This window comes from Pelobates fuscus, chromosome 5 (assembly GCF_036172605.1).
Source record: "Pelobates fuscus isolate aPelFus1 chromosome 5, aPelFus1.pri, whole genome shotgun sequence".
Taxonomy (NCBI): Eukaryota; Metazoa; Chordata; class Amphibia; order Anura; family Pelobatidae; genus Pelobates; species Pelobates fuscus.
In genome coordinates this window covers 383,023,343-383,044,587 of record NC_086321.1, presented here as the reverse complement: position 1 = coordinate 383,044,587, position 21,245 = coordinate 383,023,343, and the positions used below count along the sequence as shown (strand labels likewise).

The 21,245-nt window shown below is 44.4% G+C and overlaps 2 protein-coding genes across 3 annotated transcripts in view; one reads left to right on the top strand and one right to left on the bottom strand.

The window, feature by feature from the left end:
• Nucleotides 1-888: 888 nt before the first annotated feature.
• On the bottom strand, nt 889-18,367 carry TMC8 (transmembrane channel like 8). The gene is made up of 16 exons (XM_063456350.1): nt 18,222-18,367; nt 16,583-16,675; nt 16,208-16,359; nt 13,227-13,373; nt 12,654-12,724; nt 11,099-11,238; nt 10,606-10,753; nt 10,034-10,207; nt 9,803-9,954; nt 6,279-6,399; nt 4,667-4,764; nt 3,826-4,009; nt 2,463-2,593; nt 1,414-1,572; nt 1,059-1,137; nt 889-975 (listed from the first exon to the last, which is right to left on the bottom strand). The coding sequence occupies exons 2-16, from the start codon at nt 16,663-16,665 to the stop codon at nt 889-891; spliced, it is 1,926 nt and encodes a 641-aa protein (XP_063312420.1). The 5' UTR covers nt 16,666-16,675; nt 18,222-18,367.
• A 157-nt stretch (nt 18,368-18,524) lies between these two features.
• TMC6 (transmembrane channel like 6) overlaps nt 18,525-21,245 on the top strand; it is a 29,719-nt gene continuing 26,998 nt past the window's right edge. Inside the window, exon 1 of one of the 2 annotated variants that reach the window (XM_063456347.1) lies at nt 18,525-18,583. The gene's annotated coding sequence lies outside the window, so the exon portion shown is untranslated. Of the gene's footprint in view, nt 18,584-18,722; nt 18,847-21,245 lie in introns of those variants that run through there. The other variant, XM_063456349.1, reaches the window with a different exon arrangement.

The window sequence follows — 21,245 nt, the reverse complement described above, 5'->3', positions numbered from 1 at the left end:
TTGTCTGCCATGTGTGTAATGGAGTTTTGCCTCTGTCCTTGGAGATAATTGGATTACTTCTCAATTATCTCCAAGGCAGAGAGGAGGGATTGGAATGCATTGTGGGATTGTTTAAAGGTGTATGTCTGTGATTGGTCAGTGTCCTATATGTTTCCCAGTTTCCCATCTGGTCCCCTAGGGGAGTGTCCACCAGGTGGGAGACCTGCATAAAAGCCGGGCAGTTAACCCCAGTAAACCAGATTCTGCTTGACCCTCAAACCGAAGTGTCGTCTCGTATTTGGGGGAATAGGATTGTATGCTGATTGCCAGGAGTGTAAGCAGATTGTATGCTTTTCCTGTTCAGCTATTCCAGTGTTCGTGTGTTTCCAGTTCGGGAGATTGGGGAATTCAAGTGTGTGCAGTTCGGGAGTTGGAGGATTCATGTAGTTTGCAGTTCGGGAGATTGGTGCTTGCAGTAGCTGCTGGTCTATCTGGAAGGGGATTATCGCCTAAACGTTTTTTATCCTCTCGTGAGCGAAACTGTCCGTTACAGGCTGTGTTGACCACATGAAGTATTATTGTGGAGGCTGTGTTGACCCCATGAAGCCTTACTGTTTGAAGGCTGTGTTGGCCCCTATGAAGCCTTACTGCTTGCAGGCTGTGTTGACCACATGTTGTCTTACTAAGGATGATATGCTGGCCGTAGGAGGTCATAGGGAGTCCATTAGAGACCCATGAAAACATATACAAACAGCAATAATTAATTTTTTCAGGTCGAAGTCCAGTAGATGCATGTCCCTTCATACTGTATTGGATGATTATACATTGTTCTCACTGAAACCAGTGCTGGGCACATTATACCCCAATATATGTAAAGGGCATAATTTGCCCTGTCAAGTTCTTTGCCTGTCAGGAGCCATCAGATTGCTGCTCCGTCACTTTCAAATTGTCCTCTTCCTTTAGTCTTCTTACCAGAAACTGTTTGTCTAGAATTTGCTAACAAGATAAAAAAAAAAAATATGATTATAATATAATATCGGACACACTACGGTCTATTACAAACCCCCCAAAAATCTTACATAGGACAAATGATCCTTCAGTTTATCAATCATCTGTTCATACTGACGGACATTGGAGAAGTACGACGTGAGCGTAATGCTACAAGAAAAGGGAAGGAGAATGTGACATAATGGTGACGGCAGTTATTCTGTCATTACTAAATATTTTTACATCACATACGGTTAGATTTGCTCATTTACTAACATGCAGCTTCCAAGGTGGAGGGAGTCAGTACAACGTGTTGATACAGTAAGCGAAGCAAGCTATCTTATCTGTTTATCGTGTATCAGATCTGCTGAATTATTGGGAAAATGCTAAATTCCGCTTTAAAAAAACCTTTAGGATTTACAGGATTCTACTAAATGATTGTCTTACCTGAAGACCATAAGAAGAGTAAAAGGAAAATAGGTTGATGTGATGTAATTTAGGATTGTACTGGTCCCTGGAGACAGCGATGACCACATACTGTGCTGGACGGACTCCCACTGTGTGCTGTGATTTGTAAACAGGCCGCAGGTTCGAGATGGACGGACACTGCTCAAAAAAGAAAACCGGGTTTGGATATATTTATGGCGATATATACGTTCATCCTCATATCTTAACGATCAGACGCAGTACAAAATACAAGATGCAAAAATAGAGGAAAGTCAGAATGTAACAATTATAATAGCAGATATCACAAGAATTAGCCATTACCAGCCATAACCATTAGATGCACCGACTGGCCCCACGTACTCCGAGGAACTGACCAAGGCAGGGAGTGCAAGGGGGCACAGAGATAGCGACGGAAAGAGCTATGCAGTAATGCAGCATGCTGTAGTGGATATGGTGCTTATTGTGTTCTGTATTGTGTTGTTAAAACGTTACTAAAAGCAACAATACCACTATAGCTGAATGAAGTGGTTTTGGTGTATAGATCAGCCCCTGCAGTCTCACTGCTCAATTGTTTCTTTCCATGCTACATTTGCCACACCTTCCTGACTCGCACAACCTAAATGAAAAATAAATATTTAATTTTCAATCAAAACTAGCAGCACAGTGTGTTTACTTTAGAAGTTTTTATCTCCTGCTCTGTTAATTGAATACACACACAGGAAGCTACTTCAGGTTCTAGTATGCTATTAACAGAGCAGGTGACAAGAAATACTAAATTAAACAGACAATAAAGGAATTGTAAGCTTTAGATCTCTCTTTACAGGAAGTGTTTAGGAAGGCTGTGTAAGTCACATGCAGGGAGGTGTGCCTAGAGCTGCATAAACAAAGTGATTTAACTCCTAAATGGCAGAGAATAGAGCAGTGAGACACACACACACCATCCACTGACATTGCTGTGTTCCTGCCTACTCACCACACACACACACATCAGTTCTTCACATGACTCTACTCAGCTAGTGCATTCTCCCAGGCCGTCCACACTCACTCACCTGGTCACCATATAAATCAAGGGACAATAAGTTGTTATCAGTCCGAGCAGCAGGACGAAGTAAAAGAGGATCCTGGAGGAGGACACACGGAATAACTTCTGGGACGCAGCGCAGAGCCGGTAAAGAGAGAACTGCGGGAACACAGAATATTTAGACTGTGCGTCAGGAGAGACATCCCGGGTCTACGTCACACTCTCTGGATTGAGACCTTTCCTTATACTGTGAAATGTCAGTGAACGTCTTAATTACTAGAACACAAAGTCACACCATCGAGTTATTTAATCAGAAAATATACATTGTGTTGTGTGCATGAGTAGGGACTAGGCCTAGGGTGGCACAAGAGTAAATAAATATTACATCTGACGGCTATTGCTGTTCACCCTCGGCCTGTGCCCGGACACCCAGCACCTAATACAGGCTCTTTGCACAAATTATCCACTCAGTGCCCAGATCTGGGTTTCAGTACTTCACTTACTGCAACGTTATTGCAGCCCGTGGGGGTTTCTAGCAGTAACCCGGCTGCTGGTTCCTTCCCTGCTGGGTTGCTCGGTTCTTCTGTGATTCTAATAAAGTTTTTAGTGTTTTGCCTATACTTCGTATTACTGCATTCCTACTACTCTGCACTCTGACCCCTGGCCTGACTGGACACTGTTATTTGGTCGCCCCCAGGAACTGTGCTCGGACTGAGGTCTCTTTGCACTCTAAGTCCTGACCTGACTCTGTTATTGGGTCGCCCCCGGGAACCGTGCTTGGACTGAGGTCTCTCTGCACGCTAAGCCTTGGCCTGACTGGACACTGTTATTAGGTCGCCCAGTGAACTGTGCTTGGACTGAGATGTCTTTGCACTCTAAGCCCTGGCCCGACTGGATTCTATTATTGGGTCGAACCCCAGGAACCGTGCTTGGACTGAGGTCTTTCTGCACTCTAAGCCCTGGCCTGACCGGACTCTGTCATTGGGTCATCCCTGTGAACCATCCCCAGACTGAGGTCTCTCTGCACTCTAAGCCCTGGTCTGGCTGGACTCTGTCATTGGGTCAACCCTGTGAACCATCCACAGACTGAGGTCTCTCTGCACTCTAAGCCCTGGTCTGGCTGGACTCTGTCATTGGGTCATCCCTGTGAACCATCCACAGACTGAGGTCTCTCTGCACTCTAAGCCCTGGTCTGGCTGGACTCTGTCATTGGGTTGTGTCATTGAGATACACCATTGAGATGAGGGGGACTGGGTGAGTATTGTGTCTTTTTAGAAATCATGGGGATTTTTTTTTAGATTTTAACTTTTATTTTTGCTTGTTGCTAGGGTAGGTGTCATTACAAGCCATCTACCCTCTGTGTCGACAGATACACACAAATCCTCAGTCACCTTTTTAACGTAGAAAGTGATGATGAGAAAGATGATGTTCAGCAGTGGAAGAAGGGGGGCATACAACAGACCACCCCACACCAATGTTTGTCCATACACGGTATCCAGGACATTCTGGGGCAGATGGAATTTCTCCTTGCCAAGCCAAACAATCACACTCAGTTTGACCCGTGATACCAGGAAACTAGGGGAGACAAGAGTTACCAGGCTTTAAAAAAGACCAAGACAGTGTAAAGGGTCAGAGCGGCACAGAAACCCACGCTTTACATAATAAGAAGATACTCCAAGCACCAGAACCACTACAGATAGCTGGCACCCCCTGCACTGTAAGTGAACTGTTTAATTGCTTACATTGGATTTACTGCATCGGACGCTTTCTGACTGACGCTCTCACCCAATGTAGGACTTATCGGAGGCGATATAACGGGACCTTTTGCTTCTTCGTACCGGCAGCGAGCGGTGCCCAGTGGAACCCGGGTCAAAAAACAAACTGTTAGCAAACGGTTTGACTACTTATACTGGTATGGTTGCCAGGACACCCTGCCACTGTGACAACCATAGAGTGCTGCAGTGGTTATGGTGCTTGGTGTGTTTTAAAAAAAAAATAAAACTGTCAATTAATGGAAAATAAGTAAAAAACGATATGAGAGGATGGGTCAGAAGCATTTACCGTGACGATGGCCAAATAGGTCAACTTGACAAAGAGAAGTATTATTTTGTTAAGTAGTCATTATTTTGAATGGACAGTCTGGACCATATACTTTATCCTGTAATGTATGGCGGACATTAATGGGAATAGTCCGTGCTTCACATCGTTAGACAGGTGGTCAGTCTGTCCTACCTGCGTGGAACTTGTAAAACCAAGAAATCCATCATGAAGTACAGGAAGTTAAAGAGGCTCAGTTTGTAAAACTCCTGTCCCACCGATGTCTCCCAGCACTGAGGGGAAAACAAAGGGATTTAGTAACGATTGCAGGAAGAATATAATTCATTGCAGCCACGTGTCCACCTCAAACTGTCCTAAAACGGGATATAAACCCTGGCAAATAAATACAATCCTCTACCTTCTATCCCCAATATATAATCACGGAGTTATTACTGCTTGATCCCCAATATATAATCACGGAGTTATTACTGCTTGATCCCCAATATATAATCACGGAGTTATTACTGCTTGATCCCCAATATAGAATCACGGAGTTATTACTGCTTGATCCCCAATATATAATCACGGAGTTATTACTGCTTGATCCCCAATATATAATCACGGAGTTATTACTGCTTGATCCCCAATATATAATCACGGAGTTATTACTGCTTGATCCCCAATATATAATCACGGAGTTATTACTGCTTGATCCCCAATATATAATCACGGAGTTATTACTGCTTGATCCCCAATATATAATCACGGAGTTATTACTGCTTGATCCCCAATATATAATCACGGAGTTATTACTGCTTGATCCCCAATATATAATCACGGAGTTATTACTGCTTGATCCCCAATATATAATCACGGAGTTATTACTGCTTGATCCCCAATATATAATCACGGAGTTATTACTGCTTGATCCCCAATATATAATCACGGAGTTATTACTGCTTGATCCCCAATATATAATCACGGAGTTATTACTGCTTGATCCCCAATATATAATCACGGAGTTATTACTGCTTGATCCCCAATATATAATCACGGAGTTATTACTGCTTGAGATTCCTTTTTCTCTTCCATTCATGTCATACGTTCCTTTAAGCAAAAGCTTCAGCACTTGTTTCTGTCAAACTTAGTTTATTTTTGACAATTATTTGTATGAATTATTTACTCATTGCTCTGCGCTGCACAAGATGTTGGAACTTATTATTATTATTATTATTATTATTATCTCTTTAAATACAGTCAATGTTTAGCCCAGGGGCAGGCTCGTTTACCTAGCCTTATTATATAGCAGTAGAAAGCAGCCTACGGCTGTCCGTCACCCTAATGGGATCAATGCCCTCAGTCCAGAAAGTATTCATACAGGATGGACAAACTGCTAAAAACCAGGACTGGATGTTTTTCAAGAAACCTCCACAGATAGTGCAGTGCAAACAGTCTGGGCAGCAGGTGGGGGGTGTAAGAGACACGGTGGGAGACACCCATGGAGAGTTAGACACAGGGAGGGTAAAAAAAAGATGTGCGAAAAGGGGAGATATGACCCACTAAAGGGCTAAGAGATACAATAAGAGAGAGAGGACAGAGACCAATGAGGACGTAGGAAAAAGAGGTAAAAGCATAAATACAAATGAGAAAAAGGGGGAGACAATAAGTAAAAAGGGAGAAGAGATGAAAAGGGAGTAAGATACTCAGAACGGGTAAAAGGGGGCTAATAGACACACAGGCCTAAGCAGGTGAAGACATGTTTTTGGGGTGCCCCTGCACAGATCCACAGAGAAACAGACAATGTCACCTCAAAATCTGTGTTGTAGCCGCACGTTCCACAGGAGGGCTCTGCGCTCCCCAAACACAGAATCTTCTGTCCCAGAGAAAAAAACAAAATCCCCAAGGTCCCCAGCTTCAGGAAGACATACCTAGGGCCGAAATAGACATATGTGTCAAGGTTAATACTACCCAACACGCAAACCAGGGAACAATAAAGGCGAACACAGGTAGACGTATTACCGGACCTTAAAGTGGCCGGACTTAACGTAGGAATGATAGAAGAATAGTCAAACAAGCCAAGGTCAGGAATACAGAAATACGGGAAAGCGAATAAACAGAGCCAAGGTCAGGGAGCCAGAAACGAGAAAAAACGAATATCAAGCCGAAGTCAAGAACCGGAGAAAAGACAACTAATCAGAACGCACTCTCGGGCTACAATAAACCATGACAGGGCAAGTAAGTGATGTCAGTAGGAGGTTAATATAGGGCAAGGTGAATTCTGATAGGCAGGGACAGAAATAGAAGGAGGTATAAATAGATAGTAGTAATTGGCTACTATCTCTTTAATAGAATACACGCCACCCCTGCCGGGCACCTTGTGTGTGCGCGCACGTCCGTGGACGCTCTCCCAGACAAGCGCGCGCGCCTCCGGCGATCGACACCGTCCGACGGGAGAGGGCGGACGGCGGGACCGGGACGGCGCGGGACGCAAGGTATGACAATATGATATCCGTCATGGGGAGATAGTGGGATAATCCGGAACATAATCCGTCATCGGGAGATAGTGGGATAATCCAGAACATAATCCGTCATGGGGAGATAGTGGGATAATCCGGAACATAATCCGTCATCGGGAGATAGTGGGATAATCCAGAACATAATCCGTCATCGGGAGATAGTGGGATAATCCAGAACATAATCCGTCATGGGGAGATAGTGGGATAATCCAGAACATAATCCGTCATGGGGAGATAGTGGGATAATTTGTTTTAAATATTTTTATTGTTATCACAATAGAAATGCGGGTTTCAAGTATAATACGGTTAAAGCGGGTAGTCGCCTACGCAGAGGCGTGCTTATTAAAGTTTCAGTTAACATGGGGCAAACATATTGGGGATTTGTCTGAATATCATGTAATTGCCTGCGCAGAGGCGTATGAGTCATCATAGGCATGTAGGTAGGCAGTAATAAGATAAGCGGGTAAACGAGGGCAGATAAACTAAGAGTCAGCGCCAATGAACAGAACAATGTATACGCATTATCCCTTATCATTTTTGCATCATTAACAGCAGGAGCATAGTTAACACCCTGTATCATGTCAGTGCCTCATGGCCATGGTATGAGCTAGTCGTTTGTCGTGTAACAGCTCTTAAATAGCCATCATGCATGCAATAATAAAGGAGGCATATTGGTTAAAAATCAACATTGATAAACATATTTATACGACTATAGTAAAGGTCATTAACAGCAGGTATCTAAACAGTTGTTCTGTCTATGTTTCGAATGCAGAGTGTTAAGAACATTTGCGAGTCAGACAGTATATAAGCTGCAGTGCTAGTGCTATCAACATTTCAAACGCATTCTAATTATTGGGAATTGCCTGGCATAGTGTATAGTGAAGCTATCTGGTTTTCCAGTATGCAGAGATATGCGACTTTACAGCTTATCATGTATCTGGCAGCTATTATGTATGCGGCAATAGGCAGCGTCGGTCTTTGGTCCCTAGGGGCATTATAGCATAGACTGGGTTCCTTTAGCATTTTAAGTTAGCATGGTAATGGCAAATTGGAATCAAATAGGCATACTAAGTAAAAACTGAATGACATTGTAGTGTCCTGTTGCTCAGTCATTAAGGTGTTTCACCAGTTATCGTTCCGTGGAACTAGTTTGAGAGTCTCTCCACTGGAGGTGGCGATGTAATGCCTGATGTGAAGCACTGTCCAGCACGGGGCCAATGGACCCACCCGGTATAGCATTGCCGTGGCCTCTTGCAGGCTTGTGTCCGGGTGTATATGCTTGCCTAGCTGGTTATTCAGTGCAGGGCCCCTCACGCTCCCCCGGTGTGACCAACCCCCCCTTTGTTCCACTCCAGGTCTGCTCCGGCCGGTCGGCCCGGAGAGTAGTAGTGCTGTGGGCACTCAAGGATAGCAGCAGCCCGGCAGACTCCCACCCCTGAAAAGTCCTCGGGCCCCTCGTCCCCTGCACCTCCCCATCACCTGCAGTTCCCCGGTGAAGCTCCAGCTCCGTTGTGCCTCCCCCTTCTCCGGTCACATACTTGTCGCCGGTGTTCGCCTCCCCGGCTACCGGTCCGCCGGGGGTCCAGCTCGCCCCGGCTCCACAGGGCTCTCAGAGTTGGGGGCAGGCCTCCCTGAACCACCACCAAATCCAGGGGTTAGAGCTGGCTCCGCGTCGACCTTTCTGCTGCCCGGAGGGGTCCAACTGTGGGATCAGTCTCCCCGGTAGGCCAGGGCGACCCCGCCTGATTCCCAGTAGTGTGTGCGCAGAGTAGCCATCTTGGCGCCACGTGGGAAAGGGCTCCCCAGTGTGTAGGTCCTCCGCCTCCAGTCTCCGGAGTGTTGACTTGTGGGCCGGGATCACCCCTGCCGGCCCGAGGGGGGGGGGGAAACTGGGCCGGACCCCCTCCTCTCCCTCAGCCATCCGATCTCGTGGCTCCTGCCATCTCCTTGTGCGGGTATGTCCCATGGGCTCAGCTCGGTCGGGTCGTGCGGCTGTGGCTTAGTGGGTGTCGCTGTAACTTGCTCCTGTGTCTCTCCCCGCTCAGGGCTTGTTTTTGCCCCTTCTCCGGATGGGTTTTGGTGCAGTGTTGTGGCGTTTTTTTTTTTCATTTTTATAGCGTTTTTAAGCGTTTTTAGGCAATCCAGAGCCAGAGCTGACATGGCTTGCTGCCACTCGGCTCGGCGGCCCGGCCCGGCCCCCCCGATAGTGGGATAATTTGGAACACAATCCGTCATGGGGAGATAGTGGGATAATCCGTCATGGGGAGATAGTGGGATAATCCGGAACATAATCCGCCATGGGGAGATAGTGGGATAATCCGTCATGGGGAGATAGTGGGATAATCCGGAACATAATCCGCCATGGGGAGATAGTGGGATAATTTGGAACACAATTCGTCATGGGGAGATAGTGGGATAATTTGGAACACAATTCGTCATGGGGAGATGTGGGATAATTTGGAACACAATCCGTCATGGGGAGATAGTGGAACACAATATGTCATAGGGAGATAGTGGGATAATTCGGAACATAATCTGTCATGGGGAGATAGTGGGATAACCCAGAACATAATCCGTCATGGGGAGATAGTGGGATAATTTGGAACACAATCCATCATGGGGAGATAGTGGGATAATCCGGAACATAATCTGTCATGGGGAGATAGGGGGATAACCCGGAACATAATCCGTCATGGGGAGATAGTGGGATAATTTGGAACACAATCCATCATGGGGAGATAGTGGGATAATTCGGAATGCAATACGTCATGGGGAGATAGTTAAATGATAGACAGGACAAGATGGCAGCTCTTACCTAATCAGGGTCACGGTAATCTCTGCGCTGGGTGAGTGACCCTCGAATCTTACCAATAACGTGAAGATGGGTGGGAGGATAAGATGTACCAAAGAGATCACGAAAGGGACGAGGTAGTGTCTCAGTAAACCCAGGATAGGAGGCACTTCTATCTGAGGGATAGGAGAGAGGTCAGAGGTCAGGTAGTTGCTGAAGGATAAGGATAAGATTTTAGGCATTGGTTCCACTCACCTTGTGATAGTCCGGGGATGATACCCCAGTTGCAAGATGTACAGAATAGAACGCACCGCCCAGCAATGCCAGGATTACACAGTTAATCAGCACGCGTGTGGAAATAACACATGCCCTTCTACCAACAGCCTGTCTTTCAAAGTCCAACAGCCAGAGCTCCTCCGCCAGATGAGACTATGGCAAAAAGACACGTGAACACGCCAAGCGGCACAGACACAGTAACCAATAGTCGGAGACTTTAAAGGGACACTTAGAGTGATAAACATTGTTTCATTTACTTATCGAATGTTCTTTTCTTTACACATCATTCTGCAAAGTTTAACTTTTCTTCTAAGAGAATAAATTTTTTTAATGACCAGTTCTTTAATGGAGATACCTGGTGTGTATGGGGTTTAAATTCCTGCACTCTATATTACAATGAAAACACGTATGTAAAGACATTTTTATAACATTTTAAGGCAGGGCATTGGACAAGTGGATTAAAATATTTACATTGGGATTTTCTGGATGTATAAATGATATATTTAATTGGACGTATACATTGTTTATTACTCCTTGGAATTAAAGCTCACCTTGATCTCATAGCTCAGACTCTGCTGTTTTAGGGAAGACATCCTCAGTCCTTGTGCACAGAAGTCCCAACTCGAAAAAACTTTGGTGCTGATTGGTGTTTTGTAATCTCTGCTCCTCACCCGGCGAGTGGTAATGCCTTGTACAGTGCTGGAGAAACACAGAACTCGGTTAGGAGGGACAAATGATGAAAAGAAGAAAAACAAATATGGTCCAGCTCACACAGAATCTCATTAAATCAATGTATACCAGCAGGCACGCAGGTTCCGTAATGTCTGGACCAAGTCTGGATTAACACGGTCAAGAAATCAACAACATAGCGATAATAAATTGATTATGGGGAATGATTTGAAACATGAACGAATTGGTCACATTTTCTGTTGTATCAAACTGAGGGGTTCATTATTTGTGAAGGTCGATGATTGAAGGGAGATGGGATCAAAAATGAGAAAATAGGGACCAGGATAGGAATGTATTTATATACCGATTTCTTACCACCGCAAAAGGTATAATCCACAGAGTAGCAAATAGACGAGGGGGATCAGCAGATACGCCAGGCGGATATCGAACAAAGACAAATCGGTGGTTTCTTCAGAATAATAGCCGTAAAAAAATAAGGAGTTCTTCAAAAAACCCTGGAATTAAGAAATGGGCAATTAGTGAAGAAATGTCTATTTAAAATAATGTTATTAATAATATTATCAGTTATACCAACACACTCTGTACAATACATAATAATAAATATTAAGGGAAGCAAAGCCATAAACATGTGACCACTCTAAGCGGTATTGTGATGATGTAACATTTCATAACTCAAACAAGGCATGGGTTTGGCAGAACACATGGGCCGTAAGTGCTCTTGGCTTGCTGAACCCACCTTCCTTCCACAAGCAAACAGACATACTGTTAGAGAACTTGCTCAGTGACAATCCTGCTCCATCTATAGCAGTACTAGGCTCTGCTCACTTTCAGCCTTTTGTTGGCCAATATCGCCAATGGGCACAAACTATCAGTCTTCCTTATCACACTTACCTCCCGCCGAAGCTCCGAGTGCCGTGATCCCCTCCAGCATTCCATCCGAAGCGTGCATCTTGTGTATATGTGCGACCGAACAAACTGTCGAATTCGGCGTACATGAATGACGTCAGAGGTCAGATTAGGAAGGTCAAGTACCTTCCACGAATAGTGGTCAGTTCCAAATGGAAAAAGACCAATCAGGTGTAATTGATGCCTATATATACTAACTGTTCCTCTTGTGTTTCTTGGTATTTGTTCTGACTCTTGTCTATTTTTTTTCCGGTCCTCTGTTATCCATTGACCTCGGTTTGTTTAATCGTATATTCTGATCTCTGTGCTCCTTTGACCCGGCTTGCTATACTGACTCTGTTTGTTTGTTTAACCCGACCATTCTAAGGACCAGTATAACGGACTTATTCCTTTAGTGATTCTGTCAATGTGTTCAGCTTCCAGGATTCCTGACACCAACACACTCTATACAATTCCCATTCTGTTCTCTAATCCTGCCCACGTAGTCCACGTCCCCTTTAATACTCTAAATATCGGTGGAACGTGGACGAGGAGGACTCAGGACCACAGGAATGGCTTATTATTAGTGTAAACACAAGAAACCATTTGTCATCATACAACTAGCTTGTTCATTACATAAAACATCCATAGCTTGGAATCATCCGTGGAACCCTTACCACAGAAGACGTGATCTGTATCATCATAAAAATAATAACTTAGAAATTGAACCTCAGCAGTGTTTTAAAAAGTTACAGCAACCTCACACCACGTTTCAGCCTCTGAAAGGCCTCATCAGTGAATTCACAGTGAGCAAGGGGTCTACACCTGGAACGTCAATAAGACTTAGGGAGAGTTGCTCTCAGTAAACTGAGCGAAAACCTTCTCTCATCATTTATATTAATAGAAAGCCATATCGCATTACACGGTGCAATAACGAGCAGTGTGAACTTTCAACATCTACACAGAGTGTAAGGAGTGCATACCAACAACCCTACGTCAAAATTAATAAATATCAGATACTCACCTCTCCAGTAAAAAGATCTATGAACACACCCTTAGTGCTATTTTGATGCCGAAAGTTTATACACTGAGCATCTGAAAGTAAATCATGGAGATAGGGTAAAAACATAAATCTAGGCCAAAACAACAGGAAAAATAGCTTATTAATGTATTTATTTTACTTTTTCAATTCAGCAGATTTGGCTAAAATGTGTAATTCATTATATCTTATTTATAATGAATCCTACATGTGCTTCATCGATATATGATGCAGTAATTTGTTTTATAGACATTGCTATTAAACCCCCACAGCCTGAATTATAACCACACTCTGTACAGTTAGGGGTTTGGAGAGTGACCGGTCAGCTCTGAGACTTTCTTTAAATATTTAAGTAGATAGACTATAGATAGACTATAAACTGGCTGTTTAACCTTTTTGAAAGCCATACCCCATGTTCTCCAGATGATCGATGGATTACACCTATTGGTAGCCATTATTGATCCTGAAGAGATAATTGCTATTTCATCTTTTTAAGTAGTATGTTGCCAAAATCTAAATTACTTTAGAAAGTATACATATAGGAAAGTAAGCTCTTACCTGGTGGTGTCTGACCAGCTGCTTCTTTGGTGAAGACGATGGTTGGGACAACAAGTAATCCGAAGGTGAAAACAAGTGAAACAAGATTCAGGAGTATCAGGAAGCGAAGGAAGGAGAAATAAGAGGAGATACCAGAACCGAACCTCGCTGTGGGGTACAGAAACAAGGTGAAACCTCACACCCAACAACCCTAAATCTCTCGCCCTAATATATAACACGTCAGTCTAATAATTTGCATAACATTTATCCATCAGGGCCAGCCGCTCCTGGTCACCTTCTACTGAACCTGATACTGTAACTTCGCAGCTCCTTGCTATTAGGCACTGGTACCCACTGGGAACCATAAACAGAAATACTACAGCAAATAAAATATATTGTGAAAATGCTGCGGAAAGCAGCCACCAAACCAGTGTTTAATCACCTAAACTAAAAACTAAACGTGAAGTTCAAACAGAAAAAATTGCTTAACAGTGGGATAATAGTGCGCTGCTCTGTCTGGGTTCTATATCCCATAAGTTTTATTTTTAGAAGTACTATATCCCCAAAATGTCTATGTGATCTGTAATCTAAGTGACTAACTGTTTCAATAAAACCTAATCCCAAAATCAGATGTTTATTTCTTTTTTTGCAAAATGTATGAGAAATTAACAAAATTCTTCGGTAGTTTTCTGACTCAGTTGCTTTAGCGTAAAATATGGTAATTCATTACAACACCACGATTAGAGAATAAGCGCCACAATATTTGCTAAAGGTAATTATAAAACACATTATAAAAAGCATCCTTGGTGTCTTCTTTTGGGAGAGCACTATGTTGAGGTCCTATCAGAAGTCAACCGTCCCAGGTTGCCCACAATGTCCATGGTCATTGCTACTGGATGGGGGCTTGTGGTGATCACTCTGCCTTGGCAAGATGGCGCCTACCATGCCATGTGGACAATACAACATTATATCTGGGTGTTGTGGGAAGGGCTTTAGGCATTATGAGGAAGCAGAACAGGGACATTCATGCAGCCAAGATGGAGCAGAGTCCCTAAATGCACTCCATATCACCACAGTGCTCTGCTATGGGTAGGGGTTTTGGTCATGCGAATCACACATCCTTCTTAAACCCAGTGTTCCCCCTAACACTGCTTAGATGTCTCCTGACCCTGCTTCCTCTCTGCCTGCTCTGACCATCTGTCAGGGTACCTGAGGTCTCTACCTCCGAAAGAGGTAGAGACTTAGTCGTTCATCCATCCGGACGATCTGATTTCCCCCTTCCTCGCGGTCCATCCGGTCATGCAAAGCCGGCCGCGAGGGAGTGACTCCCTTTTATAGCTTGACGTCCGGAAGTCGACGTCAGGACGCCAACCCGGAACGACCTGTCACTCAATTGGTTCAGGACCAATCAGGACGCCTCGGAGGCGTGTTTACTTATCTGAACAGGGCATTTAACAGTGCTTCTTTCGTTAGCTCATTGCCCTGTCGTGGTTCTAGCTTGTTCTAGTCACTCAGTGCTCGTGTATTCTAGTTATCCCTTTTGGTTTTGACCCGGCTTGTTTGCTCTACTCTGCTTATCTCTCTTACCCTTGATTCGGCTTGTCTCTCGCTTACCTGTCTTCTGTTACCCTCGACCTCGGCTTGTCTTTGACCATTCTCTACTGTACTACTTACGTTAGTCCGGCCATTCTAAGGTCCGGTATACGTATCTGGCTACTGTTTGTACTCTGCGTGTTGGATCCCTGTCCCGATCCTGACACCATCGGACCATCTGACCTCGTCACCTTGTCATTCCTTGCATACCTTTGGTTCAGTTCCTTTTCTATTGAAGGCCCATTGAAGGCCCTGTCTCTACCTACCGGTATCCCCTCAGGGTCGTGGTGGTGCCACTCAGCTTGTCTTTCTGCTTTTGAATGCACACAGTGTTCACTGCGTCTGATATGGAAGAATTGGATTTAATGCTTCACTATCAAAAGAAGCGGATTCTTGCCTTTGTGACTCTCTCACCGCGCATGCGCCAAAGATCTAACATTGCTTCTCTCTGAGAAGTATTTGATTTGACTACATGCTGAAAGAGGATGATTCAGCGCATTGACAGAGAACTCGCGGAAATGATCACACACTCGAGTCAACGTTTTAACCTGTTCTTAATTGTTTTTTACCAAAAAATGGACTAAGTAAGAAATGTACAATATAAGAAAATAAGCAAAAATAGCTGAAGTTGAAAACCCAATTGGAATAACCCTTTAACTCTTTCTTTGCCAGAAATGTTTTCAACAATGTTATCAGTTAACCGAAACAGTATTACATAAATATGACATCACAACATCTCATCCAATCAGTAGGCAGCATAGGTTATAACAGGAAGTGTCAACATTCCAATATCCTCTTTCTTTGCTGTTCAGTTATTGGAGAACATGTGAATTATTATTGAGATTTCAAGAATTCCAATCCGTGATGAAGTTGGCCAGACCAGGAAGATGTTCTGCTTGTACTGAAACGCTACGTTCCAAGTCAAACTTCCAGAATTGCTTTGGAGATATCTGATAAAGCCTTTGATCTCAGTCCACCTAACTGGCTGATGTCACAAACCTCTGCAGTGCCGTTATGGATTGAACACTGCAATTGGTTCAGTCTCAAGTAGAATAGAGGCAGAAATGTTTTGACACCAAATATTAGTAAATAGGCCTCATGACTCCTGAAATATTATATCATCACTGCAACACATCCGCCATTTTTAAAAATGTCGGCCAGAAAACTTGGGCCTGGATTAGCCATGTTTACCCAATGTCTACCCAAGCTAAATTACTTTTGTAATGATCCAGAAACACAAATCAAAAGGACAACTATTTTTTTTACAGATGTATATCAGGGAGCCGGGACTATTATGTCCACAAGAAAGATAATGTTGGCGTGGCGGGTTCTAACCTATGCTCTCTACTGATTGGATGAGATGGAGAGCTGTCATGTTTAACTATTAACTACAGGGTGCTTTTTCTTACCCCTGATGGAAATCAGTGTCCTCTCCCACAGTTTGCAGGCTCTCAGGATTTGCTGTAATTGCTCCAATGTTGGGTGGACGTATGAGCACTGTCCACAATTCTGCCATGGTCCCAAAAACGTTTTATTTAAATTCCTAAATTGCATCTCCTCCCTAGAACACAGAGAGACTTTATTCTGAAGACGTCTGGCACATGATAACCTTAATGTGTGTTAGCCTGAAGAATATTGAGATCAAATCTACCAAAATGAGATCATCATGGTTTATTGGAAAAAGTCAAATTAAATTTTCACATTTAGATAGGCATAATATGAATCTCTGAAGATAAAAGTTAACCAGAAAATGACCAATATTGGGAACATATGAAGGACTCTACCTCAATCTGCGTTTCTCCTGTATGGTCATTGGATGGTCCCGGAGGTAGATGTGCTTCGTCCATCGTTGGGATGCTTTACTCATTCCGTTATCCCTTTGACAGTATACAATCAACAGATATTATTTTACTTAGAAACAGTTAAATATATAGACCGAAACCTACATATACTCATATCTAGACACCGTTTGTAGCTCAACATGCCTAGACAGGCCTGCAGCTTGGCCGACCTGCTAGTGCTCAATGCTGCTTTTTCCCTCTTGCTCAGCTCCAACTCTTCAACTCCCCATGACTTGCGGTCATACTCTGAGAGGGGGAGGACGGAGACATGATGTATCATCATATCCTAACACCTCTCTTAATACTGTGCCCAGTTTCCTTGGGTGCCGAGACTGGCCTGGAGGGGAAACAGACTCACAATGCTACACAAGCAGACACACACCAACATGCACATACATACAGACAATCACATGTAGACACATACGGTCATGCCTGACATCATATTCCAGTAACCTACTTCCCCTGACAGAGCTCTGTTTCCTACAAGTGTGGGAGTTTCAAATATGCCGCTCTCACACAGATATCATGAGGGCTCTGTCCTGCACCCAGGCTGTCTGCGGTAAAGCCTAAATAGTCTTGGTCCCAAAAGTCCAGATTTAGTTTCAATGCAAAATTTGTGGGTGCACCCTCTCAAACCACTAGATATACATACATTCACTCACACACTCTCACACACCATTTAATTATTTTTATTTTTTTATAACAAGGTCCTCCCAGCCTGGGGAGATGTCGTTGAATCTCTCTCTGGCAGTCATTTGGGAGCCGCAGACATCGCTGGGTCAGATTTCTCCCTTGTGCGCCTATTACTAAGGCCAGGGAGTGATGGCACATCCCAGCTCTTGGCATCGTTCCAGAGTGCCAGGAGGCTATGCAGCCATAGCACAGATATATCACTGCCATCCTCTCAGGAAGCCAGTGCCTACTCGGCCTTATATCACATATGGTGATGGGACCCCACGCTGCTTTAAACTCTGCTGGCCCTGAGTGCATCTTATAAATGCTTCCGTCAATGCAGTGCAGCTTGGTACAAATAGATTAGGAACTGCTGCTATAGAAGACCCTGATTGCTATTACATTACTGCGTTCTTAATTATCTGGGAGAATTCAGCAATGAACAGATTGTAGATTAAAGGAAGCCGAGCCATAGAGCTTTCACCTTTAGTGGTTGGTTCATAAATTATACCTTAATGCATTAACTCGCTGATTTGCCGATAACCCAGAAAAATGGACTAATTCCGGTGGGTTATCAGCAAAAGACTTTGTAAAAGTGCCCCTTTTATATTACAGGTTACAACAGCTCACCTGTACACGTGTGCAGATATTCCATTTAACATGCATATAATGGAGGATAACGTGTAATTTCTCATTCTGATACGGCACAATGTCTATTGACTATTTTATTTATAGATTCTGCATTTAAAGCTTTTAGTGTGAGAGGTTTACTGTAAATTAGTACGGAATATATTATACGGTGTGGGGAAAGCTATTTACATGCGCCAGACTGGATTCCATTTCTTGCTCTATCCGTTTATATGGCCAGCTTTGTATGTCCATTATAAGCCTCCCCCGTCCCCCAACTCACGTTTCTCGAAGGGATGTTTTTCAGCACCTCTGGCTCCTGTTTACATGTACAATAACAAGAGGAGAGTTTCGTTGGAAAGGAAGTCGAGATGCAAAGCTGTTGCATTACAGGAAACCACAAGAGAAGTGATCGTCGCTGCTGCCCTCATATCCTGCTCACAATACGCATAGTACGGGTTAAAACCACTCAGAAATGGAGGAAATATAAATTTACAGCACTGACAGCCTAGCTGGGCCCTCGAAATTACTTGTTTCCTAAATGGTGCTCTAGAAACGGATTCACTACCTGAATAGTGCCTTGGGACAACGGTGGACTGGAACGGACTTCCTGTGCAGTGTCAGCGCGTCTCACTGCGATCCCTGGTAAGAACGTATCGTCTCGGTCATTGTGGTAAGGGAGGGAGGATTGGCAGAGTATTTGTTTATAAAGCAAGTATCACCAATAGTGAATATTTCCATTAAACACCTTCTCAGCAGAGCGTTTAGTCAGCACTCTCTGCTACCTGCAACTGTTTCCTGGCAAACGCCACGAACTTCTGGAAATAAACAGATACTGAAGCAGGCCCGGTTCCTTGTAGACGTGCCACTGGTCCCACCAGACGGACCCCAGAACCCCAGAAGTGCAGGTACCGCAGGCCCCATTTCCTAGCAAGTTCTCTCACTGAGGGCTAATGGGGGAACAATAACAACAAAGAATTTGGTTTGAAATGTGTGATTTGTTTGGTAATAATGTTTAGATGATCATGCAGATTCCCAAATAATTCCCATTTTAGCTAACTAACCCCTATAGCATCCTTATTGTTATTACCACACAGCTGACGTCATGTTGTCAGACAGCGTTTCACAGTATTAGGATGTGTCCCCAGACCATTCCCACGGACAGTGTACATTACAACAACTGCCGCTCTGCATCAGCGCCAAATCTCGCCACCATAACCACCACACAAAGAATGTCATTGTCTCCGCTCGAGGGGTTTGAGGAGTGAGGTCGTGTGCTGCAACATTCACCGTTTATTCACCAAAATGATTGCTGTCAGGAATTCAAAATAAATTTCAAATTTAAAGGAACAATTGTGACGAGAGCAATCTCACCACATTGCATTGGAGAAGCCTGGTTGCCCGCCTGCTGCCTTTGGACTATGGACCAGACTTTAAAAGACTTTATTTTGCCTGCAGAAAGGCTTATTCGTGCCTTTCTGCCGGGGTGTTCGGTAGATTTTATCTACCGAACAAACTGCCAAAGGAGCGACCACCTGGGAGCTGGAGTGTGCCGCCAATTTACCTCCCTGAAGCTGCGGTTAACCGCAGCTTAATTAACGAATACAGGGTGGTCTTTGTTCGTTTACCGAACACGTGGCGGCGGCCATTTTAAAAGTCCCGAGCGGCCAGCGGCGTTCAGCGCTTACACCATGGATCTAAAAACGGACACTTATTTGCACGAACACCGCTGAGCCGTCCGCCTCCTGGTTCTTATTCGTACCGATTGAACCGAACACAGGTTCATCCGGTATTTTATGTTATGTGAATGTGTTAACCCAGATAGCTATGCCATGGAGCCCATTCGTGTAGTTAAATACTTTAGCTCCATGGCAATTGAACTGTATGAATAGGATCTGAGCGCTATTCGGTAGTTTTGTGCGCTCAGATCCCAGCTATCTGGGGATATGTGACATGTCTGTGTTTTATGTATAAAATGTGACTTTGTGTATTTTAAATGCTTTGTGCTCACCACGTGCATAATGGAGTCTTGTCTCTGTCCTGGGAGATAATTGAATTACTTCTCAATTATCTCCAGGGCAGAAGGGAGGAAGCCAGGAGGCATTGTGGGAAAGTATTGTGACTGTATGTCCTAAACTGATACCTGTCTGTCTTTTGTTACAGTCTCCCATTTGGTCCCCTAGGGGAGTGTCCACCAGGTGGGAGACCTGCATAAATACAGGGGCGGGTAGCCCATAATAAACCAGACCACTGCTTGACCCTCAACACAGAGCCTTGTCTCGTTCTTGGGGGATTCACTGTATGCTGTTAGAGACTGATTGCCAGGAGTGTAAGCCGCTTGGGAGCTTTTACTGTTCGTCTGCTAGCAGCTATTCGTGAGGTTCCGGTTTGGGAGTTTGGAGTGCTACCTTATTCCCTTGTATGCAGTTATGTTCTGTTTATATTAGGGTTAATCCAGCCTCCAAATCCTCTAGTGGCTGTCTCACTGACAGCCGCTAGAGGCGCTTGCGTGATTCTCACTGTGAAAATCACAGTGAGAGCACCAAGCGTCCATAGGAAAGCATTGATAATGCTTTCCTATGAGACCGGCTGAATGCGCGCGCAGCTCTTGCCGCGCGTGCGCATTCAGCCGAATGGGAGGAGAGGAGGAGGATCGGAGGAGGAGAGCTCCCCGCCCGGCGCTGGAATAAAGGTAAGTTTTAACCCTTTACTCTCCGTCCAGCCCGGCGGGAGGGGGTCCCTGAGTGTGGGGGCACCCTCAGGGCACTATAGTGCCAGGAAAACGAGTATGTTTTAATGGCACTATAGTGGTCCTTTAAGGGGTTAATGTACGGTATACAGCTTAATGTACAATAAACAGCTTAATGTACGGTATATAGCTCAATGTACAGTGTACAGCTTAATGTACGGTTATACAGCTTATTGAATTTGTTCTGGTGAGTAGAATCAGTCCCTTCAGGCTTTTAGCAGTAAACACTGTTTCAGAGAAAATACAGTGTTTACATTACAGCCTAGGGGTACCTCCAATGGCCACTCCTCAGATAACCACTAAAGGTGCTTCCTGGGGCAGTGCTGCACCGTGTGACTGACATTCAGCCTCTCCACCCTCTGCATGCAGACACTGAACTTTCCTCATAGAGATGCATTGATTCAATGTATCTCTATGTGGAGATACTGATTGGTCAATGTGACGGAGCTCCTGTACTCCGACCGAGGACTTCCACTCAGTCCACTTCCTAAGACCCTGGAAAACTTCAGAGCTCTTTCTCCTGACCAGGCTGCAGCTCTCCTTCCAGGCAGATATTGT